General features: G+C 40.8%; 1 protein-coding gene across 1 annotated transcript in view; it reads left to right on the top strand.

Moving 5' to 3' along the window:
• Positions 1-12384, top strand: part of pde8b (phosphodiesterase 8B) — a gene marked incomplete at its 5' end in the record, with an annotated part of 50950 nt that overhangs the window by 31319 nt on the left and 7247 nt on the right. The window contains 9 exons of the mRNA XM_083900038.1: positions 173-313; positions 404-492; positions 592-646; positions 4538-4589; positions 5096-5173; positions 6591-6667; positions 9340-9504; positions 10179-10224; positions 11197-11326. Coding sequence (XP_083756164.1) covers positions 173-313; positions 404-492; positions 592-646; positions 4538-4589; positions 5096-5173; positions 6591-6667; positions 9340-9504; positions 10179-10224; positions 11197-11326 — 833 coding nt within the window. The remainder of the gene's footprint in view (positions 1-172; positions 314-403; positions 493-591; positions 647-4537; positions 4590-5095; positions 5174-6590; positions 6668-9339; positions 9505-10178; positions 10225-11196; positions 11327-12384) is intronic.

Here is a 12384-nt window from a genome sequence, read left to right as displayed (position 1 = left end):
CGGGAAAGAGTTTTTTCAGAAGCAAATGGTTCCAGGTAGAACCTCAGCCCTTGTAGAAGGACCCTTTTGGAACCCTTATGTCTAAGAGTGTACTTACACTAAATCTATAACAGTACAGCACTATGTATACAACTATGTATAAACTATGAACACTTCCCTGGTTTTGTTCCAGTATGTGAACCCGGCATTTGAGCGGATGATGGGCTACCATAAGGGGGAGCTGATCGGGAAAGAATTGACGGAACTCCCAAAGAGCGAAAAGAACAGAGCCGACCTGCTGGACACCATCAACACCTGTATCAAAAAAGGAAAGGTGAGTCACTCGTCGATTCACCCATCCATCCATCCATCCCTCCATGAAATAACACCAACTCTTTTCTAACCGTTTTGTTTTCCTCCAAAGGAATGGCAGGGAATTTACTACGCCCGCAAAAAGTCGGGCGACAGTATACAACAGCACGTGAAGATCACGCCCGTTATCGGCCAAGGAGGGTAAAATCACATAAACAAACAAACCCGAACTGATCTCACACTCTAGATTCTCAAGAGGCAACAAAGCACTGACAGGTTCCTTTTTTTTGTTCTCCACAGAAAAATCAGACATTTTGTAGCAATCAAGAGACCTCACACTGACAACAATAATCAGGTGAGTCAATCAATAAATACACGTTCTTTGTTTGAGCTTTAATCTATGGTTTTGCTGTATGATGTTGTATGATCTAAGAAACTCTGGAAGCTTCCAGCGAGTGCACTTCTAAAAAAAGTCAGACAAGCGATAAAAGAACTAAAAGTGAAACTAAAGTGCAGCAATACAAATCTCTATCTTTTATCAGATATTAGCATATTCTGATACATCAGAATAACATATTCAAACTTCCTCTGCCTGTCCCATGTTCACGATTAATCGTGCCTTTACATAAGCAGCCCTTTGAAACTTGAAACAACTTTCTCTCGAATATGTCCAAAGTGACAGATTTGTAGGTTTCCCATGATAAATCCTCAGCCTACAAGCAGCTCTCTTAGAATGGAAAATACTTCCTTTTTGACATGAATAAGCCCACTTTTCAGGATCACAGTGAGTCAGTTTTGCTGTTGTGTATCTTAAATAAATGTCAGTCCATCAGCGGTCCCTAATGCTACAGTACAGCTTGGCCCAATCAAGCCTGGTAGAGAAATAATTGAGTGAGTCCAAAATGGACTCAGGCATTGATTGCATTAAGTTTTACATAAACCCTTCAAATGAGCTGGAGGCTGAAGTGTCAGATTTAAATACTCCAACAGGGCACGTAGCCTCTGCCAGAACTACTAGCTCTGTTCAGGAGTGTGTGTGTGTGTGTGTGTGTGTGTGTGTGTGCACAGTTGCATTGAAGCAGGTGTGTCATTGCTCTCAGCTGGCTTCCAGGCCAATAACGTCATTCTTTGCTAAGCTAGGGCTAAGCACCGGGATCCACGGCTAAGGCCTGCGAGGGCTAGCAGCCAGGCGCCAGTGCTATTTATACCTCAGGCAAAGCTGCACTGGGACTAGCTTTAGCGCATTGCTCTCTTTCATCATGTGCACATAAGGTGAGTCAGCCGCTGGCGTCTGCTTGCCAAAGCCAAATAGCGCTCATTCCAACCTCGTCGGGATTGGGAATCCTTAGACATGGCAGCAAATGATCCCATTCTCAAAAGCATGGGAGTCTTCCCCAAATGCAAAAACATACTGGATGGTATTATCAGAGTGTCATTGTATGCATTTTGTGCCACAAATCAAAGATAGGAACTGATGCAAAGTTGGAGCAAATGTTGAGAATTCGTTCCATGAGACATGCACTGCATCTTTACAACACCTTCATCCCTATAAAGCTTGGGTCATACCTTTACTGATCTTACTAGCTGGGGTTGTTACGCAACACTTTCCAGTCCAGATGGTAGCTCACTCACGTTTTGGGAGACACAAGTAATCGGAATAAAAGTCTGTACAGTAAACATGACAACGAAACAGTGTTCATAAAAACAGTTGTTCCGATCAGGACTTCCTGGTTTTGTCCGACAGAAAACGTGACATATTTCTGTTTTGTTACTGCTGGAAAAGGACGAAGGGTGCCTGAAGTGCAGTTCCAAAAAAAGTTCCAAAAAAAGTTCCAAAAAGCTCGTTTGCACACCACAATCGGATCATCCAATTTTGGGACCATGTAATTGATGTAACTGCAAATTCCAATCGTAAATAATCTTTTCGGAATGAAGACATCACGCACGAGTAAACATCTGCTGCCTGTATTTACATAGCACTTTTCTAGTCTTGACCACCACTCAAAGCTGCTTTACACCACAATTTCATACCCATTCACGCGCCAGTCGTCAACACGGGTTGCTTAAGTGTCTTGCCCAAGGACACACTGGCATTTGAACTACCACGATGCCTTGAGATGGAAGCCATGGATGCTTGCTTGAGGTTATGCGAAAAGGTTTAGTGGTAACCGCACATGGACAACCCGTTGGTCCAAAAAATGGGGGGTGAAAAATCGCAGCTAACGAGAAATGGCTAGAAACTGTCAGTACACCTTTTAAACAACCAAGCTGTTCACAACACATTTTTCTGATCCGGTGATTTAGCCGAGTATCGTATCAGCTCATCGCCAGCCTCTACTGGACTAGACCGAGTACCCAAAGCTACACTAACGTGGATCCTTATTTTATAGTACCAATGGATCTGCTGCCATTCATGCACATGTGGAACTGCGTAGACGCACCCTGCGGCTGTAGATGCACAATGTATGACCCAGGCCTAACAATCCGAGGCCACAGAGGTTCTTTAAGTACACCACTGATGTGATGCCGCCTCTTTGTTTGGGACACTGTCCTCGTGGCACTTAACAACCCCACGTAATTCCTCATCTTTTTCCCACCCAGGCACTTGGCTACAGACCACCGTTTCCATTTCTTTGTGTTGTTTAGTTAGCAGTATTTGTCTAAGCTCTCCTGACTTAAAGTAGCTTTAGGGTCAATCTTGTTTGTCTTTCCCTTTCAATTAAGGGTCAACTTAATCTCAACTATGGCCCTGGCTTTGGTGAAGTAATTCCAATAGATGTTTTTTTTATTATTATTATTATTATTATTTATTCATTTATTGAAATCTGTTTGTGCTTTGCAGCGCAAGAAGACCATTAAAATGCAGCCAGTTACATCTGGCAACCTTGTATGTCATTAGATGTGTTTATACTATCTTAATCCTATTTACTGAGTATGGGACGCACTGAAGCACTGAGAGCAGGCAACTTTAAAGGAAATTTTTAAAAATACGACTGCAACAAGAGAACATAAGCGACAATGGCAAGCAACAGACATTTAATCTAAATGTTCTGATTTTGTATATTAAAAATGAAGTAATTTACAATTCATTTTTTATGTAACCATCGACTATGTACCAAATAAATGTGCATGAAGCCCCGTCAGGAATATGCTAAGGTGCAGGGAGTCGGTGTGTGAGGAAAATCTCCTGTAAGTGGATTAGAGACTTATATCTGCATATCCTGAGTGTGACCAACACGATGTTCTGTGCATGACGTCACCTGTATGGAAATATATTGTTGTGATGATGAAACGATTTAATGGCTCACCCGTTTGGTTAAATGTGACTCAGAAGCAACAAATACAACAAAATATGTGGTGGGTTTTTTTCCATCACTCTGCACTAAAATGACCAGTGTGTAGGATTTAGTGGCATCTAGGGGTGAAGTTGCATATTGCAACCAGTTCAATGACGTTTTTATTCATGCTGTGTGTGCTTGCATTCTACACTGATGTAGATTTTAAAAAGACAGATTCACACGGTTTATTGGTTTTTTTTTAGGAGATAAAGCACACGAGAGTGCTGGCGAGGGCAACAGAATCCGAAAACCGTAAAGTCCGCAAAAAGTTATATTCTTGGCTCCACAGTGCAGCACAGAGTTCTACACAAACTTCCAGCCTCAGAGGATTTATCTGTCCAGTGGATACATGTTATATAAAATAACTGCAAATTATCACTTTTCCACAATACCAACTGCTATTAGCTCCCAGTAGCCTCTGTGGCTGATGTCATTTCCTGTCCCTTAAGTGTCCTTTTCCTTTTTATTAAGGTGGACCTTTAAGGTGGACCTAAAGAGATACTACTAAACAGAGTGTTCTGAACAGGGCTGTTTTGGCAGAGTGATTGAACTGTTGTGGTGCTTCATCCTTATGGTATTTTGACCAAAGCATGTCACAGACATGTTTAATAGGACACCAGGGAACTAGGTTAACTTGGAGAAACAGGGTATAATATGGGACCTTTAAATTTAGTTATTAGCTTATAGTCAGGATTCCCAACTAACAAACTCAGCTGTGTGAAAATACACCAGCCTGTTGAACCAAGATGTAATCATTCCCCTTGAGTATATTACACCGCTGACTCACCTCATGTCTGTGTTACTGGACAGCGTGTTGCTCTCAAGGAGCAGGAAATCAGACCGACTCTAGTTTAGTTTTCCAGACTTTGACTATAACCCACTCCTGCTCTCTTCTTTTCTTTTGCCAGGTTCACAAATACAACAGAGAAGAGAGATGCAGTGGGGAACATTCTCACTCAGGTAACCTAACACATCTAATGCTGAAGTCAACAGAAGGTTATTACACCAAAGTCTAAATATGTGAAAATGTAAATAACTCCTGCACCAAAAGCCCATGGAGAAAATTGTGCCACAATACTCAGGAGTTGTTGGTCCACTGTTGCCTCCATCATTGAGTTGAAATGTGGCGTGACGTAGGTGTTTCAAATCTAGTTCAGACAGCAGTAGACCAGCAGTTTCTGTGCCTCCACACTCTCAGAAATAAGGGTTCCAAAAGGGTCCTTTTTGATCCAGGGAACCCTTTAAATCCCCTTTCCTGAATAAAGGGTTTTAAAAGGGAGAAAAGTAGAAATTACGTCTCAGTCACCATCTAAGAAACAAGGACACACATATTCTGGTTCACCTTTTGAGGAGTGGGACAATTTGAATAAGAGGCACAACTGGGGCAAGATTTGGGAAACGCTGTCTGAACAATAACTGTCCATGTAACATTCATTATTTTCCCCTGTGCTGCTGCTCCTCCACAGATTGCCACTCTCTACGTCACCGAGACAGGAGGAAAGACTCGATGGACGCCAGATCGCTCAGCTCACGCGGCAGTGACGGTGAGGCTCGTCGCACCCAACCTAATTATCTCATTTAAGTAGACGGAGCTCCACTTCGAGCCGTGCGAGGGAAGACGAGCGGTGAAGGGCGGAGAATGGAAGTGGGGAGATGACGACGACGAGGGGGGGAGGTGGGTGGGGGGGGGACAATAAGCAGGAACACAAAGGAAGAATGGAGCAAAGAGAGAGGGATGAGGAATGGAAGCGGTGTACATACGTGAATGAGTCAGGCTTTGTTATGAAAGGCACTCGAGTTAAAGATTTCCTAAAAAGACGCGGTGTGGGCCGACGACATGATTCCGTAGCTGACTTTGACGCAGCTGCTTCTATTTTCAGTCGAGTGATGCTTCTCCTTCCTTCACCTGTCTCTTTTCTTCTCTAATCAAAACATGAATCTAAGATGTGCAATATGCTTATATACACATATGTATACATATACATATATATACACACATGAATACATATACATACATATACACACATGTATACATATACATATATATACACACACGTATACATATACATATATATACACACACGTATACATATACATATATATACACACACGTATACATATACATACACACACATATACATATATATATACACACACATACACACACATATACATATATATACACACACATAGGTATACATATACATATATACACACACACATAGGTATACAGATTTCAAGCACCCGTATGAACCGTGACTGCAGTTAATGTCTTTGATGCTGAACTGTTGCCATGGTTACTGCTTTGTTTTGCCCGGTCATTAACAAGTGCAGGGTAATTATCCGTCAAATACACACGTAAATATTCAATAATAAATGGGCATATTTATGTTGCATCATGATAAAAAACTGTCTTCCTTGCCAACATACAGGCCTAGTTATTAATTACAATGCTAAATGTGGACTAGAACGTGTCACTAGTTTGTTCAGAATCAGCTGTTTATCACATTTTCGTATTCCTCGTAAAACCACTATACATAAATATACACACATAGGTATATATATACATACATATACATATATATACATATATATACTCACATATGTATACATATATATTCACATATATGTATACATATATATATATTCACATATATGTATACATATACATATATACTCGTATACATATACATATATATACACTCACATATATGTATACATAATATACATATATACTCACATATATGTATACATATACATATATATACACTCACATATATGTATACATAATATACATATATACACACGTATATGTATACATATACATATATATATATATACACACACACATATGTATATGTATACATATACATGTATAAAAAATATATACATATACACATATGTACATAAATATACATATATATACACATATGGATATAATATTTATTTTATCAATTACAGCTTCCAGTTTACAGAATCGAAGATATTCCTCCGTTGCCAGGATTCACTCTATGACCATTGAGGCTCCCATCACCAAGGTACGCTGACCTACTACTTTGTACAGTATGTCCTATGCAAACAAAGCAATGTCAGTTTTCAGTTCATTTCAACTGATCACTTTTGTTTATGCTTACCGATTCAAGGCATCATGTTTTTGGATAGTTTGTGTCATCATTCGTATTCTTCGAAAAATGGCCAAGAAATAGTCAATTCTGCCAGGGTATGTCAACTTATGAGCACAACTGTATATCACCACTTATTATTTAGATTTTAATCCATTGGGTTGATCATTGATTGGCTCAGTGAGGATAGACTGTAAGTTTTCTGCAACAGGTTCATATGGAATCCTTATGCGAGGTTTATCATCACTTTAAAATGCTTCCAGTGACAAGAAATCACTCGGAGCGCAGAGATTCCTTCACCAGCAGTCTTCAGGTTTCTCATGTTGGATTCTCACCAATAATTAAGTTCTTTTGTGGCCCACTACCAGCTTGTTTCACTGCAATATATATATAATTTCACCGTGTCACCTCCATACACTACAACACGAGACCGGTTTGCTCACTTTTATGCGTTTTAGTCAGTTCTGCCCATGCCAAATAGCAATTCAGTGTCCATTACAGCTGTCTTCACTGCCTAAACGTAGTTTGACTGATCCAGTAATTGAGCGTTTACCTCATCAACGTCTAGGTTCAGACGAGGTAATATACGGCTTTTAATAGACACCTAATGTGATGTGAAGCTGCATTGGTCGCATTTTTCAAAAACCCTGTGTACGCGTATAAGGGCATGAACGAGGTCGGCTTGCGCAAAGTGAGGTCTATATCAAGCACTTTCATTGTCCCTTTTCAAGCTTTTCCAGCACAGTACAGCTGTGGAAAGTGACACATGCATACTCAAAATGATTATTTCTCTCAGTGTTTTTGTGTAAACAAACCAATGCAATGTTTATTGGTGGAAGAATAAGCAATGAAATGAAAACTCATGAAGCGGTTTTTATGTATGTGATGTAGGTCAATAAGCAAACTACGCCGCCACAAAGCTGTTTGTTGTGAAAGAAATGTAGTTAAATTATTTTTTTTTAGATTTTCAAGCAAAACTCAAGTACTTTCCAAACATTAGAATTCAAGCATTCTCAAAGATTTCAAGCATTTCAGGCATAAAGTTAATGTCTGTGACGCTGAGCTGTTGCCATGGTTACTGCTTTGTTTTGCCCGGTCATTAACAAGTGCAGGGTAATAAGCCGTCAAATACACACGTAAATATTCAGTAATAAATGGGCATATTTATGTTGCATCATGATAAAAAACTGTCTTCCTTGCCAACATACGGGCCTAGTTATTAATTACAATGCTAAATGTGGGCTAGAACGTGTCACTAGTTTGTTCAGAATCAGCTGTTTATCGCATTTTCGTATTCCTCGTAAAACCACTTGAAGCTCAGCTTAAACTGTTCTCTATGGGATGGCACCACTCGACCGTGATCGGACAAATGCGGCAAAAAACGTGACTTCCGCGGAAGCTCGGCTTCCAAGAAAGTGGATGGGAAGGTGGGCAGGGGCGGACGCTGGGCCTCTGCATAATGATCGGAGGAACTGTCCGAAAGGTGGAAACCGACTTACTGTCTTTATCCAGACAGAACTCCATTCATACACTCGATTATTTTTAAAATGAGTCCCGATAATGGGAAGCTGCTGCTTCTGAGTTATGATTATCTGTTCAGATCCTTAGTGACAGTTCAGTGAATTGTGTGGCCGAGTTAAGGCTATGAAATTCTGATTACTCGAGATAAATATATACAAATATGTGTGTGTGTGTGATGCGAGTGTGTGCAGCTTCCGAGAAAGGAAAGAAACAGCTCGTTGTTTCTCTGCTTTCTAGGCAGCCACAATACTTAGCACATCATGGATAGTAGTTTGCAGAATGGATAACGCTGTGTCGGAGCCTTGTGTCTTTTTTGGACTTGGATGTGTTAAAACTGTAATGCGTGCACTTTTAAATGTTAATAAAGTTGTGTTGTGTTTCACAGCTAAGCAGTGTTTAGAGCTCGTGTTGCCCCCCGGTGTCATTCCAGGGCTACAGGAAGTGGTTCATTTTAAGACCATGGTAGTAAATGGTCTGTATTAATAAACAGAGCTTTTTTAGTCTTGATAACCACTAAAAGATGCTTTACTCGACAGTTTTGTCATTCACCCATTCACACAGCTCACCATTCATACCCATTCACACGTTGCCAGTCAGGGGCAAGTGTCTTGCCCAAGGACACTTTGGCATGTAGACTAGCAGAGCCGGGAATCAAAGCTACCGTTTAACTATATAGCTAGATAGTTAGCTATAGCGATCGGTGTTCTCCAAAGGTTCCACGGCCATGACACCACAAAACCTAAACCAAGCTGAAGGCCGGATCATAACTTGAAGATGTACTGTACAGTATACAGTAGGTCACGTTGCTGCTCTGCATCCGGCATCCTGCAGGTCTTGTGATGTCCTTGTGTGTTTGTGTCTGTATGTGTTAAGTGTCTGTATTTAGCCGTTTTGCCCCAGTCAAGATTTGTCCGGCGTCACATGCACATCTCAGAACGCATAAAGAAAGGAGCGCTCTGTTGTGACGTGCCTTGCAGAGGCCTCTTTTTGCGTGTTTCCATTCTACGTATGTAGCAACTGTTCTGCGATGATTAACGTTCGTGTTTACTCCCCTCCTTCTTCCCCAGGTAATTAACATCATCAACGCAGCTCAGGAGAGCAGTCCGGTAACGGTGGCCGAGGCTCTGGATCGCGTGCTGGAGATCCTGAGAACAACCGAACTCTACTCCCCACAGCTGGCCGCGAAAGAAGACGACCCCCACACCAACGACCTGGTTGGGGGACTCATGAGCGTAAGCAGCTCTCACTCGCAAGGTTTTCTCCAGGTTCAAAACCATGCAGATTTGGGGAGAAGGCAGATTCTAAATTTAGCATCTAAAGAGGTTGTTTGTCTCAATGTGTCGCCCTGACCTGTCCCGGGTGTACCCTGCCTTTGCCCTATGTCAGCTCAAGCGCCCTCCTACAACCCTCATATGGAGGTTAAAGATGATTATCGCAAAATTTGAATGGAATTTTAAAAAGATTCTGCGAAGGAAATTACACATGTATCAGCGTTACTGCTGTTGAGTGAATATTGGGAGTTAGTTCACCAAGATAAGTGGTAGGTTTGCATAAGTCTGTGTATCTGTATCTGTGTCACCGCAGAAGGACAAGAAGTCGCAGCTTTGCACACTGGGTAACTTAGATTTGTATAGCGCCAAATCATACATACAAAACATACATTATCTCAAGATTACAATATTATAAAGAGAATAGAAACCCAACAGTTCACACAATGAGCAAATACTAGGCATCAGTGGAGAGAAATCCCTGACAGAACCAGACTCAAAGATGTGCGGCCATCTGCCTAGACCGGTTGGGGTGAAAGGAAACATGCAGTTGCATAATATAATAATGATGACAATACTACAACTGCTAATGATTATTATATAATAGCCTCACAACGGGATCTTGTTTTTCTTTATAGGATGGACTTCGAAGACTCTCTGGAAATGAATATGTTTTCTGCAAAAGTAAGTTTTAATGAGCCAAAGAATCGTGACAACACGGCACTGATCATTTCATGTACAGCGCTGTCGTATATATCTACACTTCAAAGTCAGATTGGGATCAATGGGCCGTTTGCACAGCAGCTATGTTGACAAAACACTGTTGGAAGATCATGGATGTCGTGCAAATGACTGTGGTTAATGTTAGTGTGGGGCTGTTTGTCTCTTGTATGTTGGTCCTGTGATAAGCTGGTGACCTGTCCAGGGGTTAGCCTGCCCTTCACCCAATGTCAACCTCAAAGGATTAAGTGGTAGATGATGGATGGATGGATGATGGATAGATTATAGTTACCTCTTAGCCTTGCACACTGCTCAAGCCATTTTCACTAATCAAGGCTGATGAGAGTGATAATGCAGTCGGAGATTTGCTGGGAATGAAGTGACATAACTGAACTCCATGTACTAATAAAGATGCAGGTTGTCCAACTTATCGGAGACAAATCAGGACGATATGATAGATGAACCAGAAGACAAGCTGAACATCACTCAGTTAATGTTCGCGTTAACAGCAAGCAGAACACGTTTTTGGCCCGTGGTTCTCCTTCATCACAGGGATTATGAAACATGAGTGAATCTCATGAATAAATATGAAGATGAAGGTGGTTATTATTATGCGGAAAGCTTCACAATGTTCTTTATCCTCCTAGAATGTGAATGCTACGCTTACGGTTATTACAGTCACAAGAGCACTTAAGTTAAGAAGATCTAAATTAAGAGCCTTTTTTTTTTTCCAAGAAACTGTTGTTCATCAAGTTTTTCACACACACCGTCTTCTTGGCAGAGTTTGAAAGGATCAGATTCACTCAGTAAGACAATTAAGCAGTATGTTCGCTCATACAGTATATACTATCAGAGGGCCAAATGTGGTATTTATCCATCAAATCTTTGCCCCATATATGGTGAAATCACCTTTGCGTGTGCGTGTCTATCTGACAGATATGAGTCAGAGCCAGCTGGCCATTCCGGTCACTCTGAGTGACGTTCCTCCATCCATCGCAGAGATGCTGAATGATGAGGAATGCTGGGAGTTCAACATCCTCGAGCTGGAGGCAGCTACGCACAAGAGGTAAAGAAAAAGGCCTAAAGGAGGCTCAGAAAAACAGTATATGAACCCTTTTTTACATGGAAGTTGTCTATCATTTGGAAAGTCGATGTCTTTCTTTGAAAAATGTAGATACCATGTCGTTCAAAAGTTTGGGGTCACTTTCTCAAAGTTCCAGAAAGACACTCTATACATGGTTAATGTGGTAAACGACTGTTCTAGCTGCAAACGTCTGTTTTTTACATACATGGAATATGTACATAGGTGTATAGAGGCCCATTTCCAGAAACCATCTCACCAGTGTTCTAATGGTACATTGTGTTTGCTAATGGCGTTCGAAGGCTATTGGATGATGAGAAAACCCTTGAAAACCCTTGTGCAATGATGTTAGCACAGCTGAAAACAGTTTTGCTGGTTCTTTGACTAAAGCAAATAAGTTTGAAGGGAACAATTGCTATTTTGAATAAAATGTCTTTAGGGTTGGTAAGATTTATTGGATAAAATACATTAAATAAATAGATTATTTTTTCCACTTTTGTTTTGGTTTCAGTTGGATGAGAACACTGATGTTACTCACGTTTACTCGGTGGTTAGGTTAGCTTAGCACAGAGCCACTTCTGCAGTTTGCAGTTTTGCAGGAGAAACAAACAGCTGTGATTTCTGACCTTTTCAAAGGAATTCATTCAGAACATTGGTACTCGAAGTCATTAAAATACAATATTCTGCCTCAGCATTAAAAGTGTGTAACCCTTCTAATTTTAATGTCTGAAGTATTTCGGGTACTAATATCCATGAAGAGGTAAAATTTGGTGCTGATTTGGACATGATCTGGATCTTACACTCTTAGAAATAAAAGTGCTAAGTAGAACCATATAAGGTTCTTCGGCTTATCCTCATAGGAGAACCCTTTTTGGCTCCAATTAGAACCTTTTTACAAAGGTTCCAAGAACCCTTTTAAAACCCTTTATTCGGGAAAGGGGTTTTAAAGGGTTCTCTGGATCTAAATGGTTCTTACTGGAACCATAAGTGTTACCAAGAACCCTTGAAAAACCCTTTCTTTCGGGAAAGGGATTTTCAGAAGC

The sequence above is a fragment of the Microchirus variegatus genome (genome assembly GCF_963457635.1).
Source record: "Microchirus variegatus genome assembly, chromosome: 1".
Taxonomy (NCBI): Eukaryota; Metazoa; Chordata; class Actinopteri; order Pleuronectiformes; family Soleidae; genus Microchirus; species Microchirus variegatus.
The sequence above is the reverse complement of the archived record's forward strand: the minus strand, read 5'-3'. Positions and strand labels throughout refer to the sequence as shown.